We start from the raw sequence: 22,673 nt of genomic DNA, 5'->3' as shown, positions 1-22,673 counted from the left end.
ATGAATACGATTTGGGAGACTTAAAGATGTTTCTTAGTTCTTATTACGAATTTCCCAAAGTCTGGTCAATATTCCATTGATGTGGATCATGTCATACGTAAAGAGACTTGAGAATTATTGCAATAGCAATTATAAGTAGACTTGGGTAGCTCATGAGTGAGTGAGCAAAAATGAGCGGCTCACTGAACTGAGCCACTGAGCGTGTTTCTTCCATATGAATCATTTTGACTTGCTCGTTTTTGCTCACTCGTTAATTTTGGTTCATTTTGCTTGCGATCACTATCGGCTCATGAGCTAGCAGCAAGTGAGCCAGTGAGCCAAGTGAGTGAATCGGCTCACTTAAAAAAAAGACCGAGTGACCCGGTGACCCGGTGCACCTCAATGAGCTGCTCTTACCCAAATATAAGTTATAAGTAAGTTTTGGTGCGACAAACAGTTCTGCAAAAAATCGAAGCTAACTTAAAGATCGGAGCTCAGCAAAGATCACAGATCACTCATATGCATAGATTATCGTAACTCCGTAAAGGAGTCATATTTTTCGACTGCATTATGTCTAGGCTATATATAATATTATATCATTATACTAGCTTTAAATTGGCTGGCCATCATAATTTCATAGTGCGCTGTCTAAGGACTACACTTATCACCTGCACCTAGACCCATTTCCAATGTTTCATCCTTTGCTGAGAGCCTGTCGACAGTTTGCCCAATAATACTTTGATTTTTTGCTCAATTGTTCTTACCTGATTTGTAAACTGATTCAGTTAAAATTATGCATATATTTTTTTAGAATCCCTTGATTATTTATTAGCCATTTAAAAGTCATTTAATTGGTCGCAATCTCTCTTCCTCCTTAAATTAATAGTTGTGCATGTATTCAAGAGGCCGGGCTTTGCATTTCATTTGGGTTGACAACCTGATGGAAGACCACATCACAGAGCCTGCTGACTTTTCGCCCAATCCCCTACCCGGTCGAGCACATCAACCTTATGCATACGCAACACCTGATGGCCCACAGACGCACATATACACACACACAGACACACTTGCAAATACAGACGTGTTATAACCCCGCCATTTGTGGGCATAAACCAAACAAAACAAAAGCGGCAGCAACAACTTAATCCAATTTGATTGGCCTCACAAGCTGTGCTCGAGGAGGTTGAGCCACAGTCACAGCCGCAGTGGTTAGTACCAATCCACCCTCTAGACCCCTGCTCTTCACTATCATCATCATCGGCAGGAGCAGCAGCAGCAGCAGGAGCAGCTCTTGCTGTTAATATTTGATGAACGTAGGCATCCAGCAAGAAACCCCATTCACGGCCAGCGTCCGCCGGCTGTGCGTTGTCCAACCTCATAATCATGCTCCCCAATAGATTGGGGGCAGGTCTTAAATGGCATTTTGTTTAATACCAGGGCGCCCCAAGCTCCAAGCCGCCCACCCACGTAGCAGCACCTGCAGCGACTGATGTCCAATTAAAGCACGACAACGCATGTCGATATTATCGGGAAATCCCGTTATGATCCATTGCAATATGACAAGTCTAAGACTCGATTGTAAATGCTAATGAATTATATGAGCTGAAGGGCTGAAGGTTAAGGCTTACACTAAGCTTATGAGTATAGAGCACGAGGCTAGTTCACTTGCCTACGTGCGAACAGGTGCGAACGAGTGAGGTTGTGCAAGGAAAAGGGTCAAGGTTAGCCCTGGTAGCTAAAGTAAGGTTTGGTTGGAATAGGCCTAGTATGAAGTGTTTAAGAGCAACGCATGTGCCAGGGTCAAAGTGAATATTTAACTTTTAATAGGAAAGAGTTGGAAGAAAGGGAATCACGATTAAGGCAATGACTAAGCCATAGATGTTAAGCGGGCGATAACGTTTAGGTTCGAGCCTTTTGGCTGATGTAAAATGGGAATAGGGATTATGACTGACGCAGGAAGATGAAAGTAAGGTGAGGTTATTTGGAACTTGGGGTGAAATAGAGAGCACATTAAGTCGAAATAAGTGCCAAATTGTCAGCTGGTGCGGTTTAGGCTGATAGCCCAGACCCAAGCTGAGCAGCTGCTCAATTAAACGGGAAAACAAACCCAAATCCTGTGCTCACTCCCCGCATGCCGTTAAAACGCTACACTGTGGCTGCTCCTGGCTCAGCTGGAATGGAATGTGTGAGCGTTTGTCAAAGGTCAAAGCAAGAAATTCTCTATGACGAACGACTCTGCAGAGGGCGCTAAACGGCGAGGGTGATTCGGCCCACATGGCGTATGATTTACGGGGCAGTAACCAACTCATTAGCCATGTTTCATGCTTTCTTTTGACGCATAGCCAAGCACTCGCCATTGGGTTAACTTCACACTAAGGCGAGTTGGCGTTATTTTTACAGCTCCCTGACTGCGGCGACGCTTGACCTTCTTAACGCAGAGTCGAGTGGCTCCGGCTGGTAGCGGGTCTGGGTAACGTACTCGCGCATTTCCGGATATCCACAACAACAACAGCAACGGCGAAAAAATGGAAAAGAAGTAAACGCAGAAAACGGGTCAAAGACGCAACCACGTCAAAAGTTAAGTGTCACAAAACAGAGTAAAGTAAAGCAAAGCAACGCTAAGGTTACAAATGGCACAGCAACAACAATAAACAATCAACAGCAACAACAACATGCAAATGGCACAGCCAAAAGGGGCGAACCACCAAAAATCGATAAATGTAATGGCAAAACTTGAAGGCAACCGCTGCCCAAACCCGTATCCGACAGAGCTCAGGCCCCATAGACCCCTCTCGGGGCCTGGGCCATAGTCATGTAGTCAACGTTAATTTACACGGCGACAGCGAAGAAACAACAACAACAATGAACACACAGAAAAATCAATAACTCGCTTGCCAAAGGGCAGCCGAAGGGTTCCAGCGGGCAGTCGGTCGGTCGGTCGGTCGGTAGGTCCGACGGTTGGTCGGTTGGTCGCTCTGTCGAACGGTCGATCCTTCGGGGGGACGGCGGGTCAGTGGATTGCTGTCCTGTTGTTTCGTGTCGTAATTGCAATAGTTAACTGCTGCTGCGTTTACATTTGGTAAATGACCCACCAGCGCCTCCCCTTTGACTCTCCCCGTTGATTGGCCAAGTCCACCTGCTTTGCCTTCAGCCACCTGCGGAGACATTCAGTTTCACGGGGCTTGTTGCATTTGCTGATTGCTTGATTGCTTGGCCGTGCCCGGATACGGGCTCGTCAACGGGCGCACACTTCCAGGGGAGGTGCAGTGGAGCAGCGGGACCGTGGCAGTGCGGGACTTCCAGAAGTGCATGCACTGTAATATTTAAATATGACTCTCGCAAGTGTTTGAACACTGAAAATTAACAACAAGAATGCAGCATTGACGACACGGCACAGTTAATTAAACAGAGCATTTCGATCATCATTTACAGTTAGCGTTTAACAGTCGATTATAAAAGCTTTTAGCTCTACACTGAGCTTATCACGGAGTTATCAATCGAATAGCAGTCTATGGACATATTAGACTCAGGACTCGTTCGGTCGACTGATCATTGATTCGTTCAGTTATTTACTTGCCTTTTCATTTGTTTGATATTTTCATTCTTTACTGATTCGTGCTTTGAGTTTCTGACTGGATCTGGACTTCTATTGAATGATCATACCTTTTCACACCGTACTCAAACTTTCCTTCATTCTTCAATCAGTCACGGATATTGCAGAAGGACTGACTCACTTTGGAATGCAAAAAACTCTTAGTTTATCTGCATTTCTAATTTACTTCGGAATTTTTAATATGTGCTGCCTCATAACTGGATCAAATGGCTTGGAGTGAACTGGTGTTGAATGTTCTCTTTATGATCATTCCAATTCGCACCGTTATCAAACTTTCTTTCATTCTTCAATCAGTCACGGATATTGCAGAAGGACTGACTCACTTTGGAATGCAAAAAACTCTTAGTTTATCTGCATTTCTAATTTACTTCGGAATTTTTAATATGTGCTGCCTCATAACTGGATCAAATAGCTTGGAGTGAACTGGTGTTGAATGTTCTCTTTATGATCATTCCTATTCACATCGTTATCAAAGTTTCCTTCATTCTTCAATCACCCATAGATCTTACAGAGTGATTGACTCACTTTGATATGCTTGTTTATCCACTTATCTAATTTACTTCAGAATTTTCAATATGGGCTGCCCCATAACTGGGCTCACTTTTCTTAGAGCACCTAATGAATCACTCTCTAAGCATATTTTCGATACTAAATTAGAGATTTGTTTATTATTATAATTCACTTTTGAGGGTCTAATAAACTAGTGAGGAACCATTTTTGGAAATGGTTAACACATTCACACTTTAAACATGACCTTTGCGAACCTTTTCGCTTTGGCTTTGGCTTAGTCAGCTGCAAACAAACATAAAATTGACCTTTTCTAATTGGCCTAAGCCTAATCGTTGGTCACACACACACAGACTCACACACATACTCACACACATACAGACACACACGCACAGAAAATGCCAATAACAACAACAAAATCAACCGGGCAACCGAGCAATGGCGACTGAAAACCTCGAGCCACTTTTTGCACGGCAGCAAAAATTCACAAAAGCGCAAAATTAGCCAAAAGTAAAATGAAAAAAAAAAAATAAAATAAAATAAAAATAATACAGAAAAGAAAAGAAAAATCTGTGGAAAAAAAATGAAATGCGATAGGGAAAAACTTCAAAGCCAGCAAGTCAAACGGGTGGCTGACACTTTTAGCCGCATTATTCTTGTTGTTTGTTGTGGCTGTGCCATGTTGTTGTTGTTGTTGTTTGCCACTGGATGCTGACGAAGATCAAACACCGCGTGGCCGAGGCGAGATAAACGTGCGAGGCGCACCGCAAAGGCGACAACACAAATTCCAAACATTGCCAATGAAAGGCAGCAGACTGTGTATCTCTGTGTTCGTGAGTGGCCTATATATAAATGTGTGTGTGGGTGTGTGTGTGTGTGCTCGTGAGTGGCCCATGCGTGTGTGTATGCTTGCCCGTCGCAGGCATTAAAGCACGGCGCAACGCTTTGGGTCAGGACATGGCTGAGCCTACCAGGCTTGTTTTACCTGGGTTCAGCATGTGAACAACTTTTGGCCTCAATTTCAACTTTAATGAGTTTGCGTTAAAAAAGTGAAAGATAAACAAACATTTAACTGCTAGTTGAGTGTGTGTGTGTGTGTGTATGTTTGTGTTTGTGACCGGTTGTAAATTAGAAAACGCATAGCATATACATAAATCTAGACACCCACACTACGTCCGAACTCACCATAAAGAGAATATCTGAATATGGTTTATGTGGTATTTGAATTTTGCAATATTTTACGAGATAGTCTATACATAAGACTGTAGAAGCTTGGAGGGAAATCGTGTTTTAAGACCCGGGATTCAGCTGATAAGGGACTTAGTGGGCCTAGCCTTGTTGGCCTAGGCATTGTTTCAGATCTCTGTAAGATCTCACTCAACTCAATATTTATCGATCAATCTATTGATGCAGTTGCATGATATAGCAGTCCCATCGAATCCATAACAAAGAAAGCGTTAGCTAGAAAATGAGAGAGGTTCGTTGCTCTGCGCAGATATTAATTTAAATCCACTTTACGCATTTCCTCAAGTGCACAAATTCTTCAGCCTTTACGAACTGTGCCTGTTATCTGCCAGTAATTCGAATTGAGTGAAATGGCACTTAAAAAGCGAGATCTATATAAAATCTATAAAAAGTCACCTCGGCCAGGCAAGGCCTCAAACGGGCTGTGCCCGACTTAAGCGCTTCTGGTCAATCAATGTGGCTGCTGGTTGCCTGCGGCCGATAAGAGCTCGGTCGACTGGCTGTCTCGGTGGCTGAGTGGCTCGTTAATAAGTTTGTTATTATAATATATTATGGTATTAAAGATATTGTGAAAATGTTCGCTTTGCTGCTTAGGGGTTTTTTGTTTTTTTGTTTTTGTTTTTGCCTTGCCTTTTGGGGGCTGGTGCGGCTGTTAATCATGGGCGCCTGCGAGGCCTTTGTTTATGGCTCCAACGATTTGTTAACGTGGCTCGAAAAAACGCCTCCACACAAAAAGCAATCGACCCAAGCAAACAGCAAACGGGCCTTTCGAATAGCAGGAGGAGGCAAAGGAAGAGCCGAGCAGGAGGCATGATTGAATAACTGTCCGAACGAAACCGTCGAGCGGCCCAATACACTGGCCCATTCTGCGTATACGTAATGTGCCTGTTCCGAAGACTCGCGATTGGTTATGCAAATGTTTTGGGTAAGTCTTCGCCCACACACCACACACCACACACACCCACACCTACACTTAAATGCATTAAAGAGCCTGGAGTGTAGGCTAGTAGGGAGTTGGGCTGCTTCAGCTCACATTTGTTTATCCTTCATTGAATTACACTGGCGGAATGGGAGCTGGAGCGGGGGCCGAGTGCCTCGAGCAGTACCCAAAAAGAATACCGAAAATACGCCACTGATGTTGCCTTCTGACTCTGGCATGTGCCACACATGTGGCACACACAGCCTGGTCAGAGGGTTCCGACTGCTGGCATTGTTGGCTAGCTGCCGCAGGTATCACGCGTATGCGGCTCACGGTGGGGCTGTATTCAAATACAATTTTTATACCCTGAACCCATTGAAAATGGGAAATCAGGGTATACTGTTTTTTTGAAAAGGATGTAACGGGCAGAGGGAGGCGTGTCAGACCCCATAAAGTATATATATTCTTGATCAGGGCGACGAGCTGAGTCAATATAGCCCTGTCCGTCTGTCCGTCTGTATGAGAGCGTCGATCTCAGGAGATACAAAGCTAGAGAGCTAAAATTTGGCATGCATACACTCGTATACCATACGCAGTTTGTCTTGTTTTTCCGATAAATCATCCGATAACTTTTTTATCGAGAATAATCGATAGATTGATTTTGATTTTTAAGCCTCATTGGTATTCTATTAGACGTGGAGTCTTCAAATTTACTGTGTATTTTGTAATTTACAAATTTTTAAATACCACGTCCCCTACGCCCCCAATTTGTTAAAAACGCATTTCAAGTACTAGAGACTTGTTCTTTTGAATGTACATACATTTGAACATTACGTTCGATTACGTTCTGAAAGTTTCTATAAGATTGTACGTCTAGAAATTAAATTATTCAACAGTAAAATTCGTATAATATTGCCCACATTGCAGCGCAGCCCAAGCGCAGTCGCTGCTTACGACGGCGTTAGCAAAGCGCGTTGTTATACGTGCGTGCAGAATGATAAGAATATTAGCTTGGAGGGTTCAGGGTATCTCCCAGTCGAGCAGTCTCGACTAGAGCCTTCTTACTTGTTTATAACTGAAACTTGAAGTTTCATTTACATTCACGATTTTGCATGAACTTATTTAATATAAGGTACTCTACCGTAAAGGCTTAAGACAAGTCTTTCACGAGCTGCAGCAGATATCCTACCTATTTGCACCTGGACTTAAACACTAATCGATGGATCAACATAATAAGTGCACAAGGAATATTCTTGGCTATCCAATGCATCTCTATCATTTTCTTCCCTGCTCTCATAGCTTTCGTATTCTCCAGTTGTCTGGTCGTCCCGTCCTGTCCAGTCCAGCCCTCTCGCTGATTCATCCTTGTTCCTCATGCATATCCTGACTGTGTCTACGCCTTTTTGCCTCTCCGTTTTCAATCAAACTATTCTTAGATCAACTTTTTTTTCAATTTGTTTGTGCTCGGTTCTTTTACACCTTTGACAGTTCCTTTGTAGAATTTTCCTTGCCAACGCATTTAACTCGCCCTAATATGCGACACTTCCTTATTTCAATCACTGTGCTTGGCACCTCCCTATTCTAGGTCTCATCTTGTTGCCCATCCGTGCTTAGTGGCTCTTTTGCTGCTACCCTTCATTTTCCTACGTCAGTGTGCATTTCCTTTACGACATTTCCATTTAACGCTCTTTGAGCCGAGGGAAAAAAGTGAACAGAACTGAAAATAATGTGAGGTAGTCGCATCTTTTTGCAGTTGCCTCTTGGTTGTAAGCATTAACAAGCTTTCCTCTCTGTCTATCCCCCCATCGCTCTCTCTCTCTCCCTCTCTGCTTTTTTTTTGCTGTTCTTCAGTGTGCCCGACTCGCAAATCCTTTTTTGAAAAAGGCTTAATGTCTGATTTGGCTGCACGGTAATCCGCTTTCAACTATCTACAGTCTCTGTCTCTATAAATATATACATAATATATATTTATATATATATGTATCTAAAATGTATATATGCATATTATTGGACCAGCCCTCCCACCTCTCACAGCGATTTAAGCACCTTTCCGATTGACAGACAATGTCGCCCTGCTGCCTCAAATTGAGTATTTAAGTCGACATCTTTATGAAATAGAGCTTGTCAAACTTTAATAAGATAAGTTTGATTGAGCCGTATGTCATGAGAGAATATTTAACAGCTGTGCTGCTCTGTCACTGGAATTTACATGCAATATTCAGCTGCTGTTAGCATAATCAGCTGCTAATTGACAATGTAATCAATTAATTTAATTAATGAATAAATAGTTAATTTTTTAAAGAATTGACATGAATATAATATTCCTAATTAAATTTGTTCTATGTTACTACTGTACGAATCAAAGCTACAATGACATGTGCTTAACATATGTTAACTTGTACAGCAGCAACTTAACATTTACTGAGGTATTTGAGCCTGAAATCTAATTTTCTTAGGTGCTCATATTTCAAGGAGAACTAGATTTCTTTAGACTGTCTTTGATAATATACCTGTTTCGTCAGGTCTACTAAAAATCACTAGTTGAATATTGTCCATTGAGGGTTTTACAGCAAGAAAATAATCTCTCTTGATCTACCAAATATCATTGATATGTATGTATAAGACTGTTACCTCTAAAAAATTGGAGTAATACAATATCTTTTATAGTTCTCTACAGACCCCTTTCCGGCACATTTACTAAAAGATTTTCAACTATTTATATAGTTAGTTATTAAGCTAAATCTTATTCACGCTGAATTCCTTCCGACTCACAACGACTAGACGTGGGTCCATTTGAGTCATTCACTGTAACTCGCATTACTTTTTCTAGACATTAGCTTCACTGACTTGAGCTAATATCATTGCCTCGTTTAGTGCTCGCCAGTATATTGTATATTTTATTTTATTTTTTTTCCCCTCTAATTATTTGCAGCCGTTGGGAGCTACAACGTGTCCTAAACTGTTCCATCGCTTGGACAGGCGGTCATTCCGCAGACAATGACAACAACAACAACAAAAATAGTAACAGCAACAGCAACACTAATTGCAACAACAACTGTTGGAGCAATGGCAAATTGTACAAATGCCAGCTGTTCGGCTCTGTGGTTTTGCGGTGGCTCGCCAGAGTTGGCTTTTGGGTGGTTGTGTCAGGAATTCGTTTGTTAATTATCTGCTCATGTTATTGTCTTGTGGCTGCACTACGCTACGCTGCGCCATGTCACGCCATGGCACGCCGATCAGAGCAGCATCCCGTAACTCCCACACACAAACACAGACATTGACACAGACACAGTTACCTTTCACTTGGGGAATTCATTTACATGTGTCAACCCACGCTGGCATTTCCGTCGTAATTGCCTTGCGTAATTTCTTCCTTTCATAGCTGCATTGATAGTTCTTCATTTGCGCTCGCCTCTCTACAGTCGCTATTTATAATTTCAATAATTTCGAGTTTTGCAGCATCATACATATTTTCCTGTTCAGCTTGCTCTTCCCACCTTTATTTCAACTTTTCTACAATTATTTTGAATTTGATAGGATTCTAAAATTTCTCTCTTCGAATCTGTACTTCTAGTCTGCTACAATAACTAATACATTCCTCTTCAATTTCTCTCTTCCCATCTCAATTTCACCTCCTCTACAATTATTTTGAGTTTCATTGATTCAATCTTCTTCGATTTCCCCCTTTTCATACCTATTTCTATTCTTCTACGATTTCTCTCTTCCCATATCTATCTATATTCTTTTACAATTCAAACGAATTTTATTGATTCATTTTTCTTCAATTTTTCTTTTTCTTTCTCTATTTATATTCCCTTCCAATTATTTTGAATTTGATTCATTCTTCTTCAATTTCTCTCTTCCGTTCCCTATTTCACTTTGTCTATCGTTATATCAGTGACTTATTTTTCATCGATTTCCTCCTTTCCATATCCATTTCTATTGTACGACTACTCAGAATTCAGAAGGATTCAATTCAATTCCTCTCTTCCCATCTCTCTCTCTCTACTTGATTCTTTCTGCTTCTATTTTTCTCTTCCTTTCTCTATTTTTATTCTTTTACGATTATTAAAATTTTTATTGATTTACCCCTTTCCTTATCTATTTCTATTCTTCTATGATTCGTCTCTTCCCAACTCTATCTATATATTTCTACAATTATTTACAATTTTATTATTTCTTTCTTTTTCAGTTTTTCTCTTCCCATCTTTATCTACATTCTTCTTGAATTTCAGTGATTCTTTCTTCTCTTTCCATCTCTATTTACATTCTTCTACAATTATTTTGAATTTTATTGCCTTTCCAACCAGTTTGAAAACCAATTCCCATTTATGTATGTCTATATTTAGATATTTTTCTCGAATTCCTTTCATTTCACAAATGCTTGCCTCCTTTCCTCGTTCTCTTTGCTCTGCATATTCTTTTTTTAATGCGCATTTAACGAGCTTTATTTTTGTTTTAGTCATTAATTTCTATTCATTGGGCTAACGGTGTTTCTATCTACCTGCTGCAGTACCTTTCCATTCTACCTGTTCGTAATCCACTTTTTATTCACGTTTTCCATTTCCAGTCTGCGTATTCAGTTCCCATTTCGCTGTCAGCCGGTCAACAGGTTGGTACCGCCCATTTAATCAGCCTTGGGGCTATGCCAGCTCGCAATTGAAGTGCCTGTGCTTCCCTGTGTATGTGTGAATGTGTGTGTGGGAGTATGGGCAAGTGGGTGGCTGTTTGGTGACACGTCTATTTATAGAACTAAAGGGCAGCATGCGTATCTCCCCTTCTGTGTGAGGTGTCCGACGGCAGCTGTGGCTGCGAGCATTGACAACTTAACGGAAAATCATTTTAAATGCTGTTGGCATTTGCACCGCCTCCACTCGTAACCCTTAACCCCACAACACCACAAGCCCACAGCCCCACAGCCCCACTACCTCAGTCCCAATCAACAACCACAGAAGTTTTGAGCGCTCTCGACCACAAATGAAATTTCAGTATCTGTTTGCAGCAGATAGTGGACGTAGTGTTAAAAATTCACCTGCTTTTACAGGACGGCAAATTCTCTGTAAACCACTGATTCGAGAAGTGGGCCGAACTCTGCTGCGGCTGCAGAAAATGGACAAGTGGACAAATATTTCAAGTTATTTGAAACGTGAGTCAGTCCGTCGCAGCTGGACAAAGCTAAATGAGACCACATGACGTTTATAGTCAGCTCAAACCGAATAAATTAGCATTGAGTATAGAGAGAGATAGAATGATTGACGGCTTAAGCTTGCTAATTAACATGTCCTTCACCTTCTGCAATATATCAAATCGAATATCCATTTCTAATAGATCAATCTCTGCTCAACTATCGAGTACACTTAAATCATCTTATAATACTGTTAGTGGTAAACTATTAGTGGACGATAACAAGTCGATAACATTGATATCGATATCATAGGCAAGATAATGTTAGCATTATAGCATTATAGGTATCAACTAGCATCTGATTTATTTCGATATTCGATAGTTGTAAAATCGATAATACCTCCGACAGTAATTATAAAATATAAACAGAGTCTGATAGCTTTAATACCACATGTACAGATGCCTAGATTACTAACTGAAACTCAGAACTGAATCCTTATCAATACGGCAATAGATACCGATTTCGATATCCGATAACTGAAAGATAGGTATTTTTAAGGTTACGTTTTCACTGTAACGATAACGATAATATCGACACCAGAGATAACAATTGACTTATCTAACATGATATCTGATGTTAAGACAACTTCGGCGTTCGATAACTTAAAAATCGATATCTATAGAGTGTCATTCTCTTAATTAATCGAAATGTTTCATTTGTTCTACTTACGCTGCGAATTGGAGCGCCGTATTATGTTCTCAAGGAATGTGTTCTGCGGCGCAACCAGTCCACGTCGTCCGCCAGGCATTTTGGTGCCTAATCGTTACGCCGCGTCGCCGCCCTTCGATGCCCTTTAGCTGGCACCTGAAGTCCTCGTCAAACAGCTGCGCCTGCGCCCGCTTCGGCACCTGCCCGCTCGCACCTGCAACGGCAACGGCAACAGCAACGGCAACTGCAACTGCAATTGGACTGTGGATGGATGGATGTGGCTGCCTGTTTGCTTTTAGTTCACGTCTCGAATCGCTCTTGTGCTCTCGCTCTCTCTGTCGCTGTCTCTTTCTGTGTGCTTTGACCGCTCGATCGTTGGGCATTCGCTTAGAGCTGCAACGCGTCAACGGCGACTGCGACTGCGACGTTGCTGTGCAGCGCTGCATTTTGGTTGCGCTGACCGCCCGCCATTTTGTTCAGATCACTAACGACGCACGCACACACTTACTCACTCACTTACACACACTCGTACGCACACACACACGCGCAACGCGACGCTTGGAATTTCTTTATTGCTGCTGCCTTGCTTCCTCCAGTTGATATTGTGTGTTTGATTCTTCTTGTTGCTTTTGTTATTGCTGCTGCTCCTGCTTCTGCTCCTCCTGCAGCTTCTGTCGCCTTTCCTTGACCACTTCACACAGTCTTATCGGTTGCATATGGCACTGCAAAGAGAAACATATAAAATATAGCATACTTTCGAACAGCTGCCAAAATAAAATTCATGTGGGACAAAGGCGAAATGGAGAAATTTTGTTGATGCTGCTATAATGCAATTTTTTTACTTTGCGTTATTTTTACTAAAAAGAAAATGCAACAGCAGCATGAGGTGCACTCAAAAAGTATTGCGAATTTCATTGTAATACCCTGAACCCATCGAAAATGGGAAATCAGGGTATAATGGTTTTGTTGAAATGTATGTAACAGGGAGAAGGAGGCGTGGCAGACCCCACAAAGTATATATATTCTTGATCAGGGTGACGAGCTGAGTTGATTTGGCCCTGTCCGTCTGACTGTCCGTCTGTCCGTCTGTCCGTCTGTCCGTATGTATGAACGCGTCGATTTCAGAAGATATAAGAGCTAGAGATTTTTTTTTTTAAATGTCCGTAATTACAGCGCGCATATCAAGTTTATCATTAAAATTCGATAACTCATCCCGATCTTTTTTTATCGATAAAAAACCTTATCGAAAACCAGTTATAAAATTATATCTTCTACACCTTTATTGCTAGAGTCTCCAAATTTTTAATGTATGCTTATATATAATTTATACAATTTCGGTTTTTGTTAAAATTTACCCCCCACCCTTAAATTCACCCCCTCACCCTCACTTTTGTAAAAAGCGTATTTCAAATACTAGAGACTTGTGCTTTAGCAATTACATATATATCACATATTAATGTTATAATCATAATCTGAAAGTTTCATGAAGATCGTACGTCCATAAAAAAAGTTATTAAACAATTAAGTTCTCATAGTAAGCGCACACTGCAGCCCATGCGTTTATGCGTGGGTGCTTGTGTGTGTATGTGTTTGTGTATGTGTTTGTGTATGTGTGTGTGTATGTGTTTGTGTATGTGTGTGTGTATGTGTATGTGTGTGTGTATGCCTGTGTGTGCGTGCGTGCGTGTGTGTGTGTGTGTGTGTGTGTGTGTGTGTGTGTGTGCGTGTTTCTTGTGTAAGCTGAAAGACGCGAAAAATTATTGAAATAGCTATTACTCCAAGGGTTCAGGGGATCTCGTAGTCGAACAGTCTCGACTAGAGCTTTCTTACTTGTTTTTCAAATGTTATTTCATTATGATTATATATTTTCCTTCTTTCAAAGTTTTTCCCATGTATATAATTATGCTAACGATTATGTCAACCATTTTTATACCCTGAACCCATTTTCAATGGGAAATCAGGGTATAATGGTTTTGTTGAAATGTATGTAACAGGGAGAAGGAGGCGTGGCAGACCCCACAAAGTATATATATTCTTGATCAGGGCGACGAGCTGAGTTGATTTGGCCCTGTCCGTCTGTCTGTCCGTCTGTCCGTCTGTCCGTCTGTCCGTCTGTCCGTATGTATGAACGCGTCGATTTCAGAAGATATAAGAGCTAGAGACTTCAAATTTTTTTTAAAATGTTCGTAATTACAGCGCGCATATCAAGTTTATCATTAAAATTCGATAACTCATCCCGATCTTTTTTTATCGATAAAAAACCTTATCGAAAACCAGTTATAAAATTATATCTTCTACACCTTTATTGCTAGAGTCTCCAAATTTTTAATGTATGCTTATATGCAATTTATACAATTTCGGTTTTTGTTAAAATTTACCCCCCACCCTTAAATTCACCCCCTCACCCTCACTTTTGTAAAAAGCGTATTTCAAATACTAGAGACTTGTGCTTTGGCAATTACATGCATATCCATGTTATAATCATAATCTAAAAGTTTCATGAAGATCGTACGTGCATAAAAAAAGTTATTAAACAATTAAGTTCTCATAGTAAGCGCACAATGCAGCCCATGCGTGTTTATGCGTGAGTGCTTGTGTGTGTATGTGTTTGTGTATGTGTGTGTATGTGTTTGTGTATGTGTGTGTGTATGTGTATGTGTGTGTGTATGCGTTTGTGTATGTATGCGTGTGTGTGTATGTGTGTCTGTATGCGTGTGTGTGTATGTATGCCTGTGTGTGTGTGTGCGTGTTTCTTGTGTAAGCTGAAAGACGCGAAAAATTATTGAAATATCTATTGCTCCAAGGGTTCAGGGGATCTCGTAGTCGAGCAGTCTCGACTAGAGCTTTCTTACTTGTTAAAGTAGATAATAAGAAAACGGAATGAGTTATCGAAAAAAAATTGTATGCACTCGTATAAAATATCATTGTTTGCTTTTTGGGCTCACGAGACTGCTGCATTCATGACTGATAGACTGATATACAGATCGACGCACAGACAGACAAACAGTCAACTGATCACAGAGGCAGGTGGACTTAGCTAGTTATCGATTTCTTGAAACAAACAGGGAACCTTTCAAGCTTCCAGCTCTTGTAATCGACGCGTTCACACAGACGGATACACGGTCAGGGCTATATCGACAAAAATCGTCGACCTGATCAAGAATATATATGAATGCTTTATATACCGCAACAAGCTTCTTTTTGTCAGTCATATAATTTAACAACCCCTGATTTCCCATCTTCAAGAGATGCAGGGTATAAAAATGAACAGAAAGTGAAAAAATTTAACAGTTAAAAGATAACAAGATAAAAGTATTTAAGAAATATGCCAGAAATCTTAGAAACGAAAACCCTAATGAAAATATTGAAAAATACCAAGAAATATATCTGTAAAATATGCCTTGGCTATTCCATAAATAATAAGTAAAATTCCTGTTTGTAATTCCATAAGACACAAACTATTTATAATCACGATTTAGCCCTAGGAGAGAGGGAAGGAAATTCGCGATTAAGAACGAGAAATTCGTGAAAATAGCCAGCGACATGAAATCGCGGACGGCAAATCACATAAGACGCAGCTCAACATTTTCTTTTGTTCGATTTGCTGGTTTTACCCCCCTCCCCCCCACTTCTTAGGCATTGCGAATGGGACTTATGCAATGCTCGACTCGTGGTTCAGTCTCAGTTTCGCTATGCCTATCTTTATCTGTCTACATCCCTCTCTCTCGCTCTCTCACTCGCCCTCTTGCTGTCTATCCCCATCGCCTTTTCGTTTATTTAATCGAATTGATTTTGTGTGTGCATTTATGCAGAAATTGTGCAAATCGAGCGCAAGTTACGCAATTAATTATGAAAGCAATTGTCTTTCAGGTTACACCGGGCGTATACTCAATCTGTTTAGTACAGCACGAGAGCAATAAGTCCGCCTGACTGCCTATTCGAGTATGTGGCCAATGCCGCATCGCTGCACGGACAACAGCACTCAGCTGCGGGTCCATTGCGGCCGTCTGACCAGCTCATCATCTGCATCTATATACTATGTAAAGTATTTATATCAAAAGATATCTCTCACAGCTGCAGTCGCTTTGTTAGCTTAGAATCACATTCATTTCAATTGGGCAGCATTGATGCGAAGTTTACGTCTGAATGCCAACCAATTCCATTACGCTTTATATACCCAGGCACTGCGAGTGTGCATGACGACTTGAATAGCAGCAACAAATATCTACACTGAATACGGTTTCTATATACGTAGTATTACTTCTTAGATTGAATGGGAATTCTTCGAAATGCTCTGTCTCTGTTTGCTGTCTGCCTTGCTACGTAAACTAATTGTTACTTAATGCAATTAAGTATTTATAAACACCTTGATGGATTAATGTTTAACGCGCTGCATATATATGTGGCTGATAGTAATTGAAATTTAACTGTAGAATACATTTTTAATAAAACGCAAACTATGAGGGCTGCTACAATGCTGAGTATAAAATCAACTTTAAAGCTAAGCTGTGGAAATTCTGAATTTCACACGGATATCTTCTTAAGTAAACTTTTTTAAAGTAGCAATCTTAGTTTGTTCAAATGCTTAGAGCAAAGTTTTAAAACTTATTTTAATGCTCCTTTTTTTTACATATACATCAAACTTTATACTATAATAAAATGCAATTTAAAATTGAATAGTGAAAAGTGAGAAGTGAAGCTTATTGATCGATCATTCATTACTTTCCATTCCATTTTAATGTAGTTCAGCAATTGTGCTTTTTAAATATCAAATTTTAATGGCTTAAAAAAACAAGTAGAATAGTAGAATAATAAGGACTGAAACAGAAGAAATTTGGGTCAATAGAAGCTGAGTAAATTATTTTCATAGTCCATATTCGACGGGCCCATTTGGCAATATATTTTGACAGAGACGAGCACAATACGCCGTATAGGCATACAGGCGAAACTCAAGGGACATTCGGTATACCCGGAAGACTCTTTGACTGTATAAGTTTGCTGATATGAGTTTGTCTGGGGACCAGAATTTACGAACGCTATAAACGGAGTCGTTGTAACCAGATTCTACTATATATCATATGCAACAAGTAAGAAAGCTCCAGTCGAGACTGCTCGACTAGGAGATACCCTGAACCCTCCAAGCTGATATTCTAATCATTCTGCACTTCTTTTATGCACACATACATACACATGCATCCACACGCACGCATAAGCCTGCGCTCTGCTAACTGCGCAGTAAGCAGCGACTGCGCTTGGGCTGCGCTGCAGTGTGGGCAATATTATGAGAATTTATTTGTTGAATAACTTCTTTTGTAGACATACGATCTTAATGAAACTTTCAGAGCGTAATCATATGATGAATATGTGTGTACATTCCAAAGCACAAGTCTCTAGTATTTGAAATGCGTTTTTTACAAATTGGGGGAGAAGGGGGCGTGGTATCCAAAATCTGTAAATTACAAAATCTTTGTATCGATTAACTTTATACACAACACAAATTTGAAGACTCCAGGTCCAAAAATGTTCAAATTAGGCTGAAAAAACAAAATCAATTTTTCGATTATTTTCGATAAAAAAGTTATCGGACAATTTATCGAAAAAATAAAGCAAACTCGTACTGCGTATGGTACTCACGAGTATGCATGCCAAATTTCAGCTCTCTAGCTCTTATAACTTCTGAGATCGACGCACTCATACGGACGGACGGACGGACGGACGGACGGACGGACAGACGGACAGGGCTATATCGACTCAGCTCGTCACGCTGATCAAGAATATATATACTTTGTGGGGTCTGCCACGCCTCCTTCTGCCCGTTACATACTTTTTCACAAAACCATTATACCCTGATTTCCCATTTTCAATGGGTTCAGGGTATAAAAAGTAATGTCAACATATCACTTGAACCAAATAATATGATAATTGTCGTCAACTTCAAATAAAATTTTGTTCTTAGAAAGACACAGAAAAAAAAAAAAAACAAACAAATACATGGATCTATCGAATATGGATAGCCTTATAGGGCAGTATATCAATTGGGTTAACTAGGTTGCAACTAACTCAAATTGCTAGTATAGCCATTGCTCAGTATCCACCGTTGCTTAAATGACTGCCAACATCAATGTTAAATCATTTGAATGTATTATACAGCAAGTAATTATAAGTACTAAGAGCGGAATTTGTAATTGGATTTGCAGCAGCGGACCTTATCCCTGTGCTCAGTCCCCCTGTGCTCGCTTACTGCAGCTGAGCCAATGAAGAGTAAAAGCATTGTTAAATTGAAACTAATTGCCAACAGTCGTACTTTGTCTTGCTAATTCCGTGAACAAAGAAGCCACAAGTTGCAAATTATGTTATGCTAGCGCATTATGAAAGGAGAATTTTAGTGCTGTAACGTTTAATAAACTTTGCTTGTAGAAAAAAAATTTTTGTACTGTAATTTATTCACATTTGTATGTATGGTCATCTTATCCGGCAACTTTATGAGCAAGTGGACTTCGGTAGAGTATTGTATAGCTGTAGGATAGTATAACAGAAGATCTACAATCGTTGTTCTTTATATAGGAACATATTTCGGCAGTGATGCCGTCGAAAGGACTCGATTCTTAAATAGATCAGTTAAATCGTTCAAATGCTCACAGCAATGCGAATCAGAATCTGTCAATCTGTCGTTAGCATGGATTTATAATCCGAAATCAGCATGTGGCCATCCATTCGGAAACTGGCACGAAGTGCGAAAAGTGTTGTTACTACTATCGTAGTAGACTTGAAGAAGTCAACGTCGCGTCGGCGCCAGCATTCGAGACGCTATTGCAATTTCGAACTTAATGCCATGAATGCAGCATCAAAATAAAACCATAAACAGAGTAATAAAGCAAATCTATTTGGTTTTATTGCCCCCTGTTTTGTATATCATTTATTTGAATTGCTGTAGTAGTAGTAGTAGTAGTAGAAGTTGGGAAAATGTAAAGCTCTAAAATGAATAATAAAGCCAACTGCATGATGGAATCCGAGATTCTAGTTGGTCAGGCAACGGACTAACGTAACAATTATCTCTAAGTAATCCAAGATGTATCGAATTGGTTTAATTACGTTGATATTTACGTATAATTAAGAGCTATTGTGTACATCAAATGTCAATCAAAGGTGTTGAACACAAACTATCTAATTATGTTATCTTATATACGCACATGCAGCGCAATGCAACTCGATATAGAGGCAGAGAGGGAGAGAGATAGAGAGCGAGAGGGAGAGGGAGAGGGAGTGAGTGAATGGGTTGCATTTGAGAGCTGCTAACAAGTAAGTCGATGTATGTCAGTTAATTAGAGCTGTATATACATATACATATACATATACATATACACATACACATACACATACACATACACATACACATACACATACACATACACATACACATACACATACACATACACATACACATACACATACACATACATAGATGAACTAGCTGTTGTGAGCGAATTTGAGCTCATTTGAAACTTGTGCGATAAGCGCTGGACTTGGCTGCAGCGCCCTCTGTTGTTTATTATTCTTACTTATGATGATGTTGTTGTTGCTGGTTGCTGCTGGCTGCTGCTGTTTGTTGTTTGTTTGTTGTTGAGCTGAGCTCAGTAATCTTTAATTTCATTAAAATTCAAACAGACGCAGCGACAGGTCCTCCGCTCAGCCCGGCTCATTGTTGCTGTAGTCGAATGTAGTTAGTGCCTTATTAGAGAACGCGCACTTTGCCGGTCGAGCGCTCTCAGGCATTCATGAATTTCAGGCTTTAGTGCGTTGGCTGACGCGATACGCTGCTACCTGGAGCCGAGCTGGCAGCTGGATAAAAGAAAGCAATGAAGCTGGGCCCCATGTGGGAGTGCATGGGGCGGGTAGGTGAACAGGCGAGCGGGTGAGCGGGCGAGCAGGAGGCGAGCGCTGCTAGCTGCTAGCTGCATTGCAAATTTAGTATGATAAGGCAGCCAGAGCCTGACCCAGTTTAAAACTTGGGTCAAGAGTTGGCTTATAATGCCCTCATTGCAAATGGCTAAGAACAGAGAGGCTATAATGCTTTTAAGATAGCTTATAAAGCAGACAAAAGGATGCGGCCAAGTAGAACTTTGAGACAGCTTACGACTTGAAGTTTGGACTTGGAAATAAGATTGCAGTCTTAATGCAGGACAAAGTTATGTAATATCCGTTAGATTATATAAAGCTATAGGGCTCAAGATATATTCAGATTTATGCATTAATCTCTGCTGAAGAATTAGTGAAATAGATAATATAATCTTGCATCGGATTGATGATATGATCCACAGTCAAGTCCCGATAATTTGTATCACACTAAATCAAAAATCGCGATAAATCGCAAATATTCGAACCCCTCGAAAATAAATTCGTTATCGATAGTTTGAATTTCAGTATAAATCGAAAAAACTGATCCACTTTCCATTTCGAATTATCAGGACTCGACTGTACTTATATCTATATCTATACCATCTCTAGATTCAGAATATCTAAATATGAATGAATAAAACTATCTATTAATAATAAAAACCAATCAAATTTGTATTACCAATCAATTTTCCATAGCCTGGGCAAAATACCCTTAGCTTGAGCCTTGCTAGCCTTACAGGGTATCCAGCATTCGAGCACACTCGACACGGGTAATTGGACTTGTCATTCATATGAGGAGCAACAGGACTTGGGGCAGCTGCAACAAGGACAACTAGAGCAACTGCAAAATATTGGCAGTGACGTCATAGCGATAGATTTTTGTGTCAAAAATTGGTCAATATATCAAACGGGGCGTGGCACATGCCTTTAAATGCGCCCACGAGGACACGCCAGAGAGAGAGAGAGAGAGAGAGAAATAGTGAGATAGGTCTGATGGCCGAGGGTAGAGGCAAAGGGAAGAGTACGAACTGGTTGCAAAACCACAATTACATTGGCTCTGGCTTTGGCCCGGATAAACATTGACGTCGTTCGGCGACGGATTGACGGACGGGCGATGCGACGTTGACAGGCAGCACGCATCAGTTCTCACCTGACCCCAGCTAAGTGGTTGGGCCAGCTCCCAGCTCCCAGCTCCCAGCTACCTCATGCTGGCATACATTTTAATTTGTTACTGCGCTCAGGCAGCTACCCCGTGCCGACCTTCCGTTCATTTTTTATGGCTCACTTAAGACAGCTCATAAAAATTAAGACGAGTGCCTCTGACCGAGCGGACAAGTGCAGCAAATGGAACTACAAATTGCTGTGAAGCTAGAAAAGTCGGAGATTGTCTAGGAGCTAGGTAAAATAGCCCCATCCCCTGTAACCCTGCTCGGGCGAAATGAAATTCCAGCTGTGTCAGTGAGTGACCCTCAGGCTTTCGAATCTCTTCAATTCGCACTGGGAGATGTAGAACGGCCAAGCTTTTTATTAAAAAGCTTCTAAGCTCTTCAACTAGAGAACCAACCCACTGTGCGAGTGAGTCATCTATTGAAATCACAGTTTTCTGCTTAGGTGAAGACTTGAATTCATTTCCGCCGCGTCAAATGAAACGAAACGAAGCGGGAGCACCTGAATGCATTTGCAATGCATTAGATATTTTGTCAGCATAATATTGCAAATGCATTTATTGAAAACTTCGTAGACTAAGTAAAAAGAATCTTTGTTGGTCTGTTTTCAGATGGTTCTTCAATCTAAAGTCACAAATCTGAACAAGCATTGACAAACGCTCATGAATCCCTTATATCCTATTTCCTTTATCTCTGATATTCATCTGCTAACTTTACGCAAGCAAACAGGAATTTCTACAATATTTTATCCAGCAAGGAAGAGATGAGATCCTTGCATTAGTCTTAGGAATAAGAGTCCTATTCAAAGATTCCAGCTCTTTTATTCTTTAAGCTAGCAAGAGGTAAGATCAATATGTTTTCCCACATAGAAGTAGAATCTAAAGATTGCATCTCTTGTACTCCTGCTTAAGCTAGCAAGAGGTAGGATCAATGCCTTTACCCAAACAGTAGTCGCATTTAAATTTTCCCGTTTCTTGAAATACCTAATCAAATCAAAGAAATAATAACTGCCACCGATTCGGTAGTCGAGCTCGCTTCAAGTGCCTGCCCCATTGCCCACCTTTGAGTCAAAGTCGGCTTCGACTAGAGCTCGCTCGCCTTTCGCAGCGTGCACACATTTAATTTCCGCTGGGCTTTAAATATTAATAGAGCATTCGCATTATTTATGAGAGTTTGTCATCAAGTAAATGAAGCAGCCAGAATGCTGACTGGCTGGCGGCCTGGCTGCTTCGTTCCTTGGCTACTTGGCTGCTTGGCATCAAACATCGGGCAACCAACCACCCAACGAGTAGCTCAGCTCTGCTCCATTAAACCTACACAGCAACCTATCATCTTCAACTTCATGTTCATCTTTGTGAGTCTCACCTTTGGCCACTTTTGACGTTCGATGCTATTTAAAAATTTATGAACTTTTAGGTTGTTTCGCTCTGTTGCTTTGCTAGCTGCCGTTTCCCAAGGAGCCACGGCCTCCCCGTTTTAAGTTGTCTATTGAAGTGATGCTGGATATGCAAAGTG

At 40.7% G+C, this 22,673-nt stretch overlaps 1 protein-coding gene across 16 annotated transcripts in view; it reads right to left on the bottom strand.

Annotated features, from left to right (window-relative positions):
* eag (potassium voltage-gated channel protein ether a go-go) overlaps nt 1-22,673 on the bottom strand; it is a 74,623-nt gene that overhangs the window by 39,467 nt on the left and 12,483 nt on the right. For all 16 annotated transcript variants that reach the window (XM_089475295.1, XM_018015248.2, XM_018015252.2 and 13 more), the window contains exon 3: nt 12,118-12,818. In XM_089475295.1, the coding sequence (XP_089331421.1) occupies nt 12,118-12,196 (79 nt within the window). In that variant the 5' untranslated portion in view covers nt 12,197-12,818. The remainder of the gene's footprint in view (nt 1-12,117; nt 12,819-22,673) is intronic.

This window comes from Drosophila arizonae, chromosome X (genome assembly GCF_054131065.1).
Source record: "Drosophila arizonae isolate 15081-1271.41 chromosome X, UAZ_ARI_1.0, whole genome shotgun sequence".
Classification (NCBI taxonomy): domain Eukaryota; kingdom Metazoa; phylum Arthropoda; class Insecta; order Diptera; family Drosophilidae; genus Drosophila; species Drosophila arizonae.
The sequence above is the reverse complement of the archived record's forward strand: the minus strand, read 5'-3'. Positions and strand labels throughout refer to the sequence as shown.